The sequence below is a fragment of the Podarcis cretensis genome (genome assembly GCF_951804945.1).
Source record: "Podarcis cretensis genome assembly, chromosome: 5".
NCBI classification, from domain to species: Eukaryota; Metazoa; Chordata; class Lepidosauria; order Squamata; family Lacertidae; genus Podarcis; species Podarcis cretensis.
In genome coordinates, this window is record NC_137174.1 from 38,195,961 (window position 1) to 38,210,631 (window position 14,671).

The 14,671-nt window shown below is 39.5% G+C and overlaps 1 protein-coding gene across 13 annotated transcripts in view; it reads right to left on the reverse strand.

Annotated features, from left to right (window-relative positions):
* The window catches only part of EXOC6 (exocyst complex component 6), a gene marked incomplete at its 3' end in the record, with an annotated part of 102,507 nt that overhangs the window by 22,861 nt on the left and 64,975 nt on the right, over positions 1-14,671 (reverse strand). For all 13 annotated transcript variants that reach the window (XM_079978603.1, XM_079978606.1, XM_079978600.1 and 10 more), the window contains 2 exons: positions 12,777-12,918; positions 7,937-8,010 (listed from right to left, as the gene is read on the reverse strand). In XM_079978603.1, the coding sequence (XP_079834729.1) occupies positions 7,937-8,010; positions 12,777-12,918 (216 nt within the window). The remainder of the gene's footprint in view (positions 1-7,936; positions 8,011-12,776; positions 12,919-14,671) is intronic.

Below are 14,671 nucleotides of genomic sequence, written 5' to 3' on the forward strand. Positions count from 1 at the left end.
TGAAACACATTATTTTGGGGCAACCAATAACTTCTTTTCAGCATGTGTGTGGAGAAACCAATGACAAATGATCACACCAACATGTAGATTCTTAGGAGAACACCCTCAAAATTGTCAAAAGAATTAGTACAACAGATCTGTGGGGATGGGTGGTTTTTCCTCAGCTCTGTAGTTTGCTCAGTGTCATTTTTGTTTGTTTTTTCATGCTTTGTTATTATTATTTTTCCACATTTATTCAGCATGTCTTCAGTATAGTAACAAAACAAAACAAAGGTAGCAAACAGTAATTAGTTTTCTTTATTTATTAAATTTCTATCCTGCTCTTTCTTCCAAAGGAGCCCAAGACAGCAAACAGTTATTCATTCACTCATTCATCCTTTATTGGCATAATGAGGCAAACATCAATGTGGTGTTTTTTTGTTTTTAAAGGCAGTCACTGGAGTTGGGTCTCCAGGGTTTCAGCCAATGAACTCTCCCAGCCCCACCTGAAGATGCCAGGGATTGAACATCTACAGCAAAGTAGATGGCTCTATTACTTAGTCAAAGCTCTTCTGCTAACAATTAAAAATGAAACAAAAACATGTAAACAAACAAACCAACAAACCACATACCCTCACAGTCAACAACTTCAAGATTACCATTCAGCCATCAAAAGCCTGGGTAAACAGGAATGTTTATAAGTTGCTCCTAAACATTAATAATGAGAAGGACAGATATAGGCCAATGCCAACTGGGCGGCACTTAGGGATGACACCACCAACAGTGCCTCCCTTGCTCATTGTAAGGCCCAAGATGGTTGAGACTGCTTTATAAAGAACTTGGGCCCAGAGCCCTTTAGCTTACAGTACAGTACAGTACAGTAAGCCTGCAACTTACAGGCATTTAGGTAAGTTGCAATCCCACTTGCCATTGCACCCATTGTGTTTTGACTACACACCATTTTGGCTCTAAGCACCATCCCCAGAACGTTGCTATACTAACGTTTTGGACCCAGTAGCCGCTTGCTGTGCTTTCAGGACTGGTGACACAAAGTCCTATCAGGCTGCTCTGCTTAACAACCCACCAGCTAGGTTCTGCAACTAGCTGATGTCTCTGGGCTGCCTTCAAGAGCTGCCCCACACAGAGCACATTACGGCGCTCCAGATGGGAGGTCACCAAAATGTGGACAACTGGGGCTAGGCTATCCTAGTCCATGAACAGCCACAGCTGGTGAACCAGCCTAAACTGGTCGTAAGCACTCCCAACCACACAGAAGTCACTTGAGACTCCAGTAACTTTAGTAAGTGAAGCAGCATAAGCAGACAGTAGAGACTGTTATTTTCCAGCACCACTAATAGCAAACCTTGAATTAGGAACACTAAAACTTGATAGCATGAGTAGCCAGCTGGCACTAGATTGAATTCAGTGGCCATTAAGCCCAGTACGAGTGGTTTGAGAAAGAACAGGGATTCAGCACATCTGGTATTTAGTAAGTCCTGGCAATTCCTCTGAGGCATCTTGTGCTGACTGATATACCAAAGCACTGAAACCAGATGTTTTGACACACTGTAGTCCTCCCTACAATCTATGGCAGATACAGAAAGCCTCTCCAGAAGGCGGGTGAAGTGCTAAGATCCAACAGCTTCCAAGGCAATGAACCTGAGTGACAGGAAAAGGTGACCCGGTATGAGGGGAACTGCAATCTCCCTGAGGTAGAAGGGCTTGCCAGCCAACATGACTTCCATCTTATCATGATTGGGTTGGGTTGGATTTCTCCTGTGCAGCTCACAATTGCAGTTCAGTTACTTGGTAACCACTGTCACTATAGGAACTTTGTCTGGAGAAGAGTCATCAGTAAATATTGATAGGGTGGATCCCTGTAGATACTATACAAGAGGTCCGTGGAATCTCTTTGCTTCCACCTTTAGAAACAAAAAGGAACACTCAGGTGCGCAGTCGTGACAGGCTGTGTTCCATTAATACATTCAGGTGAACAAATGCTTGAAATTTAGCATGCAAACTTAATGGCTATAAATTTTAAATGGTTAAATTGTAAGATTGAATTGCTACTTTTCACTCTAGAACTCTGTATCTGCTGTCTTCCCGATGCAGTACATTCTCAAAATATGTAAATGACACTTTCATATACAGGTAGTTGATTATTTTAATTTCCCCATATCTTTCCAATATTGACTTCATGAATGAGTTGCCTTTGGCATCCTGTCAGCTAAAGCTATAGGGATTGATAAATTCAGTTATTTTTGCTTTTGTTGAACTGTGCCAAAAAGAGAAATATTTTGCCCTCACAATGGAGAGATAATTTCTTTCCCTCATTCAAGCCTGCTGCGATTTAAAGGGAAAAACACACATCACTTATGACCTGCCTCTACTTTGAAATAGCATCCATTCCTGGCAAGTAATCCTTTGGTAGATTCTTGTGTTCCCTAAAACCATATTATTCTAACCCACTATTGATGGACTCCATCCATTATCACTTGGAAGTAGTGTTAATCCCTCAGTAATTAACACCTTCATTAAAGTAATTTGAGCTCAAAAGAAGTTTAAGGTGTATTATTGGCTTAGTTAAATTAAGCTGACTGGGAATAATTTCTACGTCATTTGAACTTTCAGCTCCTTTCAGTTGAGTATTTCTAGTTTGTACATTATTCTGGATTTATTTGAAAGTGGGTCTAGCTACACAGAACAAGTTCCATTAATTGTAAACTTAGAATGCTTCTAATTACAGGAAGTATCTATGATTTAGGCTGCTTCCCAAGCTTATTAGAAGAGCAATGAGATGCAAGTCAGCAAGAATGCAAAAATAGAGACCAAACTTTATATTGGACAAAGGAAACAGAGTTGATCTTATCTTCTGCGCCTTTAAGCAAAGTATATAGCACAGTATCCGACAGCAAATTACTTCTTAAATTGAAAAACAAGCATATCAGTATAAGTATAAGATGGGCAAATAGTGGGGGGGGGGGGGGATGAAGTTTAGAAGCCAAAGCAGAAACCCCCTCAGAGCAACCAGTAGCCAAAGCCATTAACCAATACATAGAATCATAGAACTGCAGAGTTGGAAGGGAGCCTGAAGATCATCTAGTTCAACCCCCTGCAATGCAGTTATATCCATATGGAAATTGAACCTGCAACCTTGGTGTTATCAGCACCATGCTCTAACCAACTGAGCTATCCATTGACTATGAGAGAGCCAGTGTGGTGTAGTGGTTAAGAGCGGTAGACTCCTAATCTGGTGAACCAGGTTCGCGTCTCCGCTCTTCCACATGCAGCTGCTGGGTGACCTTGGGCTAGTCACACTTCTTTGAAGTCTCTCAGCCCCACTCACCTCACAGAGTGTTTGTTGTGGGGGAGGAAGGGAAAGGAGAATGTTAGCCGCTTTGAGACTCCTTTGGGTAGTGATAAAGCGGGATACCAAATCCAAATCCAAACTATCAGTACAAAGACCACAGTATCTGGCAAGCATGTGAACACTTAGGCAGTGAGCTATTTAGCATGTTTCAGCATGTGTTAATATTTCTATTCAACATTAGAATTACACGACGGAATGCACCTACAAAAATGTACACTTGTTCATAACCTTTCGGCCCTCTGATAAACAATTGGGACTGGATTTCACAAAGCCACTGTACCTTTTTCTCACATTAGCTACCCCGAAGAGGAGTGTACATCATACTGAGTGAATGGATAACAGGTCTTAACCGCAGCTGTTTTGAACAGCTTCTAGAACCCAGTATGGCCAAGTGGATAATAATTGGTCCTTGATGCCAAATACCTGGCTACTTAAGGAAATCCTGCTAGAATCTCTAGAAGGACAGCAGATGGGTAAGAACATAAGAAAATAAGAAGAGATCTCCTGAGCCTGCATAATCTGGTTTACCACAGTGGCCAAGCTCAAGAACACTGCATGAGGGCAATAGCTTTCTCCCGCTGTTGAGAGGCATTCTGCCTGTGATATTGGAGGTGTCGTGATGGCCATTTGCTTCATTGATAGCCTTATCCTTCATGAAGTAGTCTAAACCTCTTTTAAAGTCAACTAAGTTGGACCATCCTCATCACATCTTGTGGGACAGCAAATTCCACAGTTTAACTATGTTAAGTAGCACTTCCCTTTTGTTTATCCTCACTCTTTCAGCTTCAGTTGATGATCCCAATGGCTTCTAGTATTGTGAGGGAGGCAAACTTGTTTCTGTCCAGTTTTTCCACACCACAGATAACTTCATAAACCTCTATCATGTCCCCTCACCTTTTACTCCCTTTTTTCTACGTTAAAAAGTCCTGACCATTGTAATCTCTGAAGAGTTGCCTCAGTCTCCTAATCATTTTGGTTGCCAGTAATTTCCTGCACCTCTTTTTTTTAAACATGTTGTTACCTTGGGCACTTCCCAGTCTTCAGGTAGGAAGGCCAATCTATGGGACAATATATGTTTTTTTTAATGTTAGGTCAACTATTTTACATTTGAGTTGAGCAGGAGTTTGACAGTCACAGGTAGATCCATTTGTGGCCTTCTAGCTCTGAACATCTAGGCTTTAGTGTCTGTGTGGCACCAACAACAATTATACCAGCCTTCTCCTTCTAACACCTATTTGCATAATCACAGTTTCCAATCCTGGCAAGCAATTCCTATGAATTTCAGTCTGTTAAAATCGAAGGCCTGCCTACCAAATCAATTGATTGTGCTATATAGCCTTTTGGTCACTTTTGGATATTTAAGGAACCAGGCTTTGAAAAACAAAGAATTGTGCATCTCTGTACATCAAGTTATAAATCACAAGTCAGTCAGCACTGGGTTCAGTTGTGCAGCACTAGATCATTTTAGACCCTGAACTTAATGGTTTTATAGAGATTCCCCCTTTAGAGTACCAGAATGTTACCAGTTGTGAAGCATACAATTTTCTTTCCCTCCCACCGCACAACCAACATTCCATGCTATCCAACTGTTTTGACATTCCTAATCTGTTACAGCAGAAAAAACAACAGCAGCAGCACACTTTTAAAAAACAGAGTTGGCAAGTTCACAACATTGAGTATGTGCAGTTTCACATTATAAAAATTCACTTAAAACTTGCTACCATAGCTACAGGAACAAAATGGTGTTTGCTTCTGCCTCCCTGATACTAAAATACATTTACTTAGGAATAAGGACCATTTGCTTGTAGAAAAGAATAACTGATTTTTCCATCATCCAATCCCACCCGTACAAACAACTCTGGGCAAAGTATTTATTTAGGATGCATATATATATATATATATATATATATATATATATATACACACACACAATATATATATATATACACACACACACACACACACACACATACATATATACACACAAAAGCTTGCAATCAATAGCTCAAGAAGGTTTTATCTGTGGATTTCTGCAAGAATATGTCTGGAACTAGAACAACTTTGCAATAGTCATTCCATAAGGAATTACCAATTAATTTTTACTTCTCACTTTAGTCGTTCTAGATCAGCTATGGAGGAATATATCCGGTGCAACAGTTAAATTATTATTACAGCAGGTTGCTGAGAGCAAAGGAGCATGTTTCATGTGGTTCTTTAGAGGCAGCCATTTTTATTTTTGGATGCTTGCCCCAGTTTTCAGCCACTATGAGGCCCTTGTCCACTCTGACAAAATTTCTAAATGAAAATAGCATGCAAAATGGCATGCAAAACAACAGTGTCAGTCAGCTGTGCTAGCTGGTGCTGATGGGAGTTGTAGTCTAAAACACTTGGAGGGTACCCAGTTAGCAAAAGCTGATATAGGTAGTCATGTATGTTACAGCACATACATCAGCTGTTTCATGCTATTTCCTAGGCAGAAGTGCTATCTACATCAAGCCTGAAACAGCCTTGAACATGTCTTCAAAGCACCAAAATTTGCAGTTAACTGCAGTGCGTGCTACGTTTATTAATTTGTGTCAGAAATAATCAGCAAAGGCTACCCCACGCTCCTACTAATCTTGCCCGTTGCCATGAAATCACACAGAAAAGAGTAAGCTGTTGTTGAGATAACTGGCTTCCATTAGTAAGCATGTGATTGGCAGGACGATAAAGTCTTTTCCCTCACAGGTCAGCTACTTTTTAAAAAGAGGGCAACCCTGCTGATCCATCTTTTAGCTACAGTCTCTCACTGAGTCCCAATTCTCTTGCCTTTTAGCTTTGATATGGTTCAAGCTTTCCCCCTTGTATCAGCCCCTACCTGTCATCAGCTCCTCTGTACCAAACAGCAAATATCAGGAGTTTGACCTCAGGGCACAGTCCGGGTGGGCAGGTAAAACCTGACCACTGGACCCACTTCCTTATCTTTCATATCCTGCAATTCATGAAACAGTATCGAATTCAAACTAAAAAACAGAAGCATGACCTCTTTCTGAAAAAGGCTCTGTTGCCTTTCTAAGTATGCTTGAAAAGAACTGTCATTTGGCCTATTAAGAAAGAAATGGATCATAAATAGAAGGGAGAGGAAGAGTGTTAAATCCTTACTAAAAGCTAAATGTTGCTCTTTGTAAGGTTTGACATCACTGCAATGAGCCGCTAGTAGATGAGGAAGAAAACAAAAAGGGACTGGTCTTCATTTACGTTCTGGATTCAGAAGCAAAGCAAAAATGATTGCAATGAATTGTATTAAAATACTTGTTGCTTAAATACCTGGAAGGCATTCAATTTTTAACACATAATGGTGCACCTGGAACTCTGAATGGCAGATATAGGGAACCTAATGAAAATATTATGTCATACTTAGGAGAGGCACAACTGAGTTCAGCTTTTTCTTACGTAAAACTAGGATTTATCATAATGGTCTACCTTCACTGGGTAGTTGTGAAAATGAATTGGGTAATGATTTTAAAGCAAACAATAGACTAGTTATGTAAAAGAGATTACTAATAACAATAAAAATTAGAAACCCTATGATGTGAGGAAATGCAAAAGGTGCACCCCACAAAAGGTAAATTAAGGAGAACATATATATATATATATATTCATTTCCCTCTCCTCATAAGGCCCTACTAGAATCATGCAGTCTCAAATATGATTTCAGCCTAAAGTAAAAGATCGACAAGAGATTATATTCTACAGAATAAAATGTTGCTTTTAATGATGATGCATGGTAACTCTAGCCTTAAACCTGTTTAAAAAACAAACAAACCCATATGAAAGCCATCATTTGAACTTACTTACCACTTAACTATTTCACATAGCACCACACAGAAATATGGACTAAGTTAGTTCTTGGTATGAGCTTTCGTGTGCATGCACACTTCTTCACACTTCTTCACACTTCTTCTTGTGTATCTGAAGAAGTGTGCATGCACACGAAAGCTCATACCAAGAACTAACTTAGTTGGTCTTTAAGGTGCTACTGGAAGGAATTTTTTTTGTTTTGACTATGGCAGACCAACACGGCTACCTATCTGTAACAGAAATATGGGTCAAGGTTGTACTCAATATGAGATCAGCGTATATTAAAACAGCCTTTTCATTCAAATTTACAACCCTGCAAATACATAATAATTCAACCTCACATTCTGACAACTGAATAGCTATACCCTTTTGCTTGTTACACGTGAAGTAGTGGGATAGTCATTTCCCCAAATTTCCCAAAATGTCAGACGGGTAGTCGTGCTATGTCTGTTGCAACAAAATCAAGACCAACAAACACATTTATGGCATAAGCATCTGATGATGTGGCTCAGGAGCACCAGGGTTTCCCCAGCCTGGCTTCCTGCAGCGGCATCTTGCTTCTCCCAAGCCACCCTCTAGCGAACCTACAGAGAAGCATGCAATGCAGCCGGGGATGGAGGGTCAACAAGTCATTATGTGAGTGGACTTCATGTCATCTGCTAACACATAGGGTTGCTTGGACTATGAATCAAAGGCTTGGTGTTCAGTAAAATGTGACCATTAACAGGCATACAAATAATGTCTTACTTGTCTGAGGTCGATGAATGCTAACTGTAAGGTTTCTCCGTGGAACCCAGGTACAGGCTCAGAGCTGGCGAACACTGTAATAACAATAACAATAACAATAAATCTTTTCAATCAAGAATCCAGAATTTCTTTTCACTATAACATGGATCACCAAGCACTGGGATGTTGACATTTTTAAGATCAATGATCTGGAAACACACCTTCATTGGCATATTCTCCCAACATTTCACCTCTGTCCTACAGTGCAGAATTCCTGTGTCCCAAATAGCACGAAAAGGAGGCAGCTTTTCTTTGTTTTGCATGGTGAATTTATCAGAAAAGCCTTTCAAAATTATTATCAGTTCCAAAGCTGTCAACATCTAATTTTGTCATTATAGCATTTGCTCTATAAAATCTTCTTAGCCTAAGCAGAGGCAGCACCCTGCCCACCCGATCCCTTCCACCACTAGCAGAATATCCCCTTCTCGCCAAATTTTGGGGGGAGGAGAGGCGTTCTGGTGTGCCACCTGGGGCAGAGAAGATGAGCAGGAGCACATTGCAGAATGCCCCTTCACTCAACAGCTGTGGCAAGGGGAGAGGCATTGTGGCAGCAGTGGAAAGGGGGGTGGCATGGCCGAAGGAAGGCAGTGGCACATTCCCATTTCACTTCCAGTGGCAAAATGGGATGGTTAGTCCCTAAGCCTAACCATGGTAGAAGAATGACAGTAAGCAGGAGGGAGCATAAAGATCCAAACAGGCAGAATAATCTAAGCAGAAAAGATAAAATGTTGTGTTTATGCCTTTAACAAGTTGTTTGTAATGGAATTCTACTCTTAAAATTCAAAACAGTGTAAAAGCTATGTAAGAAGACCATACATTAAAATGCAAACTATACAGAAGCTGAGCAATTAGTATGCAGGTTATGTTACAGACCAGGTAAAGGGAGTAAGCAGACAAGCTGCAATATGACCATTTTCACATCACAGTCCTAACTATGCCACTTGAAAATCTGTCCCATTGATTTCCAATGGATCTTACTTTCAAGGAACATGGTGTAGGCTCAGGTATTTGAATTTAAAGGCGCTTCATCCAGATGTAATAAAATTTTATTATTTGAGGCTTTGTAGTAAGAATTGCTTTTATGTCATAGTTACAAACAGATCTCCCTGTTTTGATCCATATTAGGCAGAGTCCCCAAACTCAGAGGTATCTCCATAAGACATCTCCATAAGACAAGTTTCTTTCTTTCTTTCTTTCTCTCTCTCTCTCTCTCTCTCTCTCTCTCTCTCTCTCTGTGTGTGTGTGTGTGTGAGAGAGAGAGAGAGAGAGAGAGAGAGAGAGATAGGGATAGAGATAGAGATGAGAGAGAGAGAGAGAGAGAGAGAACAAGTGCATTTGTCCATAGCATCCCAAGCAATTTCTATCAGTTAATCAGACCCTGACCAAGTATTGATAGATGTTCTTCATGGTCTAAAGCAAGCCCTTGGTGCATGTGTATAATGGAGACACTGTCTAAATACATTGGGCACCTGCTTTAGCCAAGATCTAGGCAAGGGCAGCAATATCAAAGGGGGGCTACTTTAGGTGAGTCTATGGAGTATGGGAAGGGACGCAGGTGGCGCTGTGGGTTAAAGCCTCAGCGCCTAGGGCTTGCCGATCGAAAGGTCGGCGGTTCGAATCCCTGCGGCGGGGTGCGCTCCCGCTGCTCGGTCCCAGCGCCTGCCAACCTAGCAGTTCGAAAGCACCTCCGGGTGCAAGTAGATAAATAGGGACCGCTTACCAGCGGGAAGGTAAACGGCGTTTCCGTGTGCCAGAGCAGCGATGTCACGCTGGCCACGTGACCCGGAAGTGTCTCCGGACAGCGCTGGCCCCTGGCCTCTTAAGTGAGATGGGCGCACAACCCCAGAGTCTGTCAAGACTGGCCCGTACGGGCAGGGGTACCTTTACCTTTATGGAGTATGGGATTGATTTTCCTCACAGACCACCACTGAGTTTCAAATATAGTCTGCCACATGGAATAAGGTGTTGGGATTCAAGAAAATCAATTCTACACCCTTATGGTTCATGGTTTGGTTCCAAGGAAAAAATATCACATCAAGGATTCTCTAATTATTCCAATGGGTTTTCACATACACATAGATGTCACTGCTATTATGCTACCAGAACTCGCCTCTTTAGCAAAGGGCTCAACCTTTGAGGAATTGTCCACTACACTGTGGTTTGTTCAGCACCAAGTTAAGAAGCTGGCTTTTTCAGTAGGCTGTTGGTCAGTGTTTTGTTTTGTTTTTTTTACTTGTCTGGCTTCTGACTGTAACCTGAATATTGTAAACTATTTGTAATTTTATTCTGCTGCTATGTTTTCTGATATATCACTTGGTTGAGGAATAATGATCAGCTGTCATGTTTATGATACAGTTGCATGGTCCACTTCAGCTTGTGAGACAAAAGGAAAAACTGAATTTGCTGTAGCAAGCTGCAGTAACACATCTAGGGTATTACCTCCCTGCAAAGCTGCCATTCAGAAGTTCAGAATGACAAAATGAGTATTAGCCTAAAACATGAACATCTGCTGCTAAAGTGAACACATAATCTATGAATCACTTTGAATGGTTTTAAAGGCAGAAAGCAGTTTACACATTTCTTAAAGAAAATAGCCACCACACTGCATGTGTGGATTTGTTAAGTTATAATGCTATACCTTAAACCAACAGAAAGCCTTGCCCATATTGTTTGGTCTGCTAAGACATCCCTATGATACGAAAACCAGGAATGTTGCAGAGGACACTAAGTGATGCTTCACATTCAGTTCACATGGCATTCTAGTAACTGGCCAGGTCTATCATTCTATGTAAACTGAGGCTGCATTGTGTAATACTTCCAAAACTCTCCTGTGGTTGCACCTTGCAGAGAAAGGTTTGGGAACAGTGCATAAGCTGCCTTTTAGACAACTTCTACCAGTTGTCTCACTGGACATTTCAGTGATGCATAATGGTGAAATCAGGTAGCAGCTAGAACGCCGAAAGTCAATTAACAATTCCAAAAGTTTTCTGTATCAGATGCAAGAGTGCTCATGGAATCACATCTTGGTATATTGGCTACTTCCTTTTTCCACATCATCTAATTGCATACAGTAGCAAGACACTTCCTAGTGTAAATGGCACTGTCACCAAGTACCAAGCTCAAAATGTTGACCCAGGAGGGGCGAAGCTGAAGGGAGTGGGTGGTAAGGTCATAAATCACAGCTGGCACAGTGATTCGTGGAATGTGCCAATGGCACAGCTTGTGAAAGAAATGTCAGAAAGAAAGCAGATTCAGCACATTCTAGAGAGAGTATGAGTATGTGTGTGTGTGTGTGTAGCACACCCGTTAAGCAAGGCTGCCTGTGTTTTAGTTGAATTTTTCAGGGAACAGCTCAAGTTTACAAATGTTGAATCACCTATTTTGAACTTCTGGAAGTGAACTTAGACCTTCTTTTTAATACCTTAAGTAATGAGTCAGTAACACTTGTATGAGTGACCTGAAACAATGACATTTCCTACCAAGCAAAGATTCCGGCTGAATTTGAAGCAAGAGCATATTTTACTTGTGAAGTTAGGTCCTACCATCCTCACTCTTCATTACTATTTTTTCCTTTAAAATAGTATCAAAGCACTTGCTTTAATATAGCCAGTAACAGCTGACTGACTTATCTTACTAAACATGTTCCAGTATTAAAGTCATGGTTTTACTTTCTCCTTCCAGTACAGTATAATCTGTAGACCCAAGGTTACATTTTTCTACAATAATATAAATATTATAAGGTTGGAAGGAACTCAAAGCCATTATGTAATGGTTCCTACCACACAAGATATTCTGTATCAGAAGCATCGCAACAGATGCCGAACCACTATGTTATGAAAAACAAAAAACCCACAATGATCTCTTAGTTGTTTAATATGTCAAACAGGAAATGTGGGGGGCGGGTTTACAAACTGAGCAAATTTAATATAGCTTTATAAAACAGATTAAGGACATTTTAGTATATGAGAAGCAAAGAGTTGGTTTTACTGCAATTCATGGCAGCCAAAAATGGAAATGTCCAGTTGTTTGCTTAAAATCTTTTTTTTAATTAGTTTTTATTACAGATTTTATTTTGTGTTACAAAACAAACAAATAACAAGACCCAGTGGAGGGTGAGAGAGATGGGGGCAGGGCATTGTGTGATTACAATTTTGAAGAACTGAGATTCCCTATTCCATTTGTTCCACTGCTGAATTAGTATAATATATTTATAAACTTTTTAAATGTTAAGACCTCTCAATTGGTTCTTTTAGAGTTCTGTTGAAAAGAAACTCACCAGAACAGTTTCTGAAAGACAAATACTAACAAATTTAAAATGAATGGCAAATAAAACTCTCTTTTTTCAGTTGCTTAAGTTTCAAGTGATTTACAGACTGATCCAAAGACTTTCTCTTTTAGGAATTAAATACTATCAGAAGATATTGCCTACAACTGCAAATGTTAGAACCTATAATGTTTTGACTGCAGTTCAGAGGAAAAACCAACACATATTAGTGTAAATGTTAATAAGGATTTTAAATGGTTACAAATCTATTAAGTTACTCTCTCTTATTCCAATGAATTAAACTACTAGCCTTCTAGAAGGTATCCAACCAATGTTGTGAACTTCAGATGAAGGGTGGCATACAAATTTAATAAACAAACAACTCTTGAACCATTGCTTGAATAAACAGAAAGATCTCATTGATCCCCAATTTCCACATTTATTTATTACAGTAATGCACATATAATGGATATTTACATCCTCCCGCTAAACAAAAATGACTGTCTCATAACTTATAGCTCAGACTCTCATACTTACATTCACACTGTATGACATCTAAATTAAACTGCTGAATGGCTCCCATGCTAATTTGTTTTAAATCATTATCCAACAGCATCTGCATCAGGGAAGTTGACAGATGCTGGCAAGCTGACATACAAGCAGTCTGTGCCACTTTTCCCTATTAAAAAAAAGGCAAGAAGTTGTAAGAATAGGTAAGTATGTTTTGTCAGAACGGTCATTTTCTCCCACATTTACAAAGCCTGAGAACAAACAGACAGTAAATGCTACATCTTCCTGTTGTACAGTAATTTTTTAAAATTCTGTTTACGAATAGTAGCTTTATTTAGAATAGTATTTTCAAACGACAATGTTAATATGTAAACACACAACTGAAACCAACAAGTTATATACATTCAGCAACACACATCATAAAACAGGTTTACAGAAAACACTTGCCTTAACACTATTAAAATGGATTTCCTGGAATGCTACACATTTCAAGCTTGACAATTCAAATATTCCCTTCTCTTATCTATGCACCTATACATCTGGGAGAACAATAATTCTAAAAATAATTAATCTATGAAGTCATATGAAGCCCTCTGCTGTTCAAGTATACATACATGTTTCATGTTAAACATTTCTGCTCCAGTAATTATAGCATAAATGTCAGTGCCAGTGATGGAAAAGGCAGGTTAAACACGCCAACACAACAGCTTATACACATTTCCAGAGAAGCAAGTCTCACTGATTTTAATGGGAATTATTTCTAAATAAGTGGCTGGATCAAAGCACAGGTATGAATTCTAATCTAATCAGAAGGAATAGTTAAAGAATGTTAACAAAAGTTACTGCTAACATTTTAGGGCTCCTCCTCATTTCTAAATTAAATACGTTGGAAAATATAAGAATTTGCTTTAATACTTTGGTAATTTGTGAGTTTAAACACTAGTATGCTCGACAGTGTAATCCCGTGCATGTTTACTCAGAAGTAACTCCCCTGGGTTCAATCAGGTTTACTCTTAGGTAAGAATCACTGGGTTGCATCTTAAGACTGCAATCTTACACATCTGGAAGTACGCCCTATTGAATACAATAGGATTTACTTCTCTGGAAACATGCACAGAATTGCGCTATATAATAAGAATGATGTCATTCCTAAATAAAGCATTAAATTGCATTATATGTCCAGGTTCGTGTGTAACGCTAGGCCATACTGAAGGTAATGTCAGTAAGCCAAGAACAAACCATTGCATTTTTTTCACCAACAAACCACAGTAATAGGGGCATAGTTCACATGTAATGCTAATCATGGTTTATTAACAAAGGCTTACTTAAACCATGGTTTGATGTTACATGCAAACCAGGCCTATATCTTGTTGCATACCAAACATACTGATTCAAAAGGAGAAAAATAGAAGATAAAGTAAGTTTCTTTGGTTTCTATAGGCAGGTTAAGCTGTTCATTATAGATTTGAACTATGACTTAAAGTTTAAGGTTATTTGGGGCAGATAACCTACTTAGCATCTGTATGTGTTCAGCTACCTTTAGAACCAAACAGACAGAAAAAGACTCAATTTTGAAAATTCTCCTATTTTTTGTTTGTATTTATTATTACTGGATACTAAAGTATATGTTCTGTTCATGGTCCATGACACATCCTCTTTGGTGGACATTTAAAAACTGAAAGCTTTTATGAAACTAACATTTGGCAGGTACAAACCAAGTGTCAACAGAAAAAGAAATAAATGAACACACACCGGAACATGCTTGAAATGTCTGAAACCCAGCAGTGACCAGACTGGGGGACATGCAGTTCTAATTCCCCAAATGGAACAATATCAATATGAATGGGGGGAAAGGAGAGAATTGGGGCGGGGAGAAGGAAAGAAGAATCAATGGGCTTAATTCAATTATGATGTAGCTGATT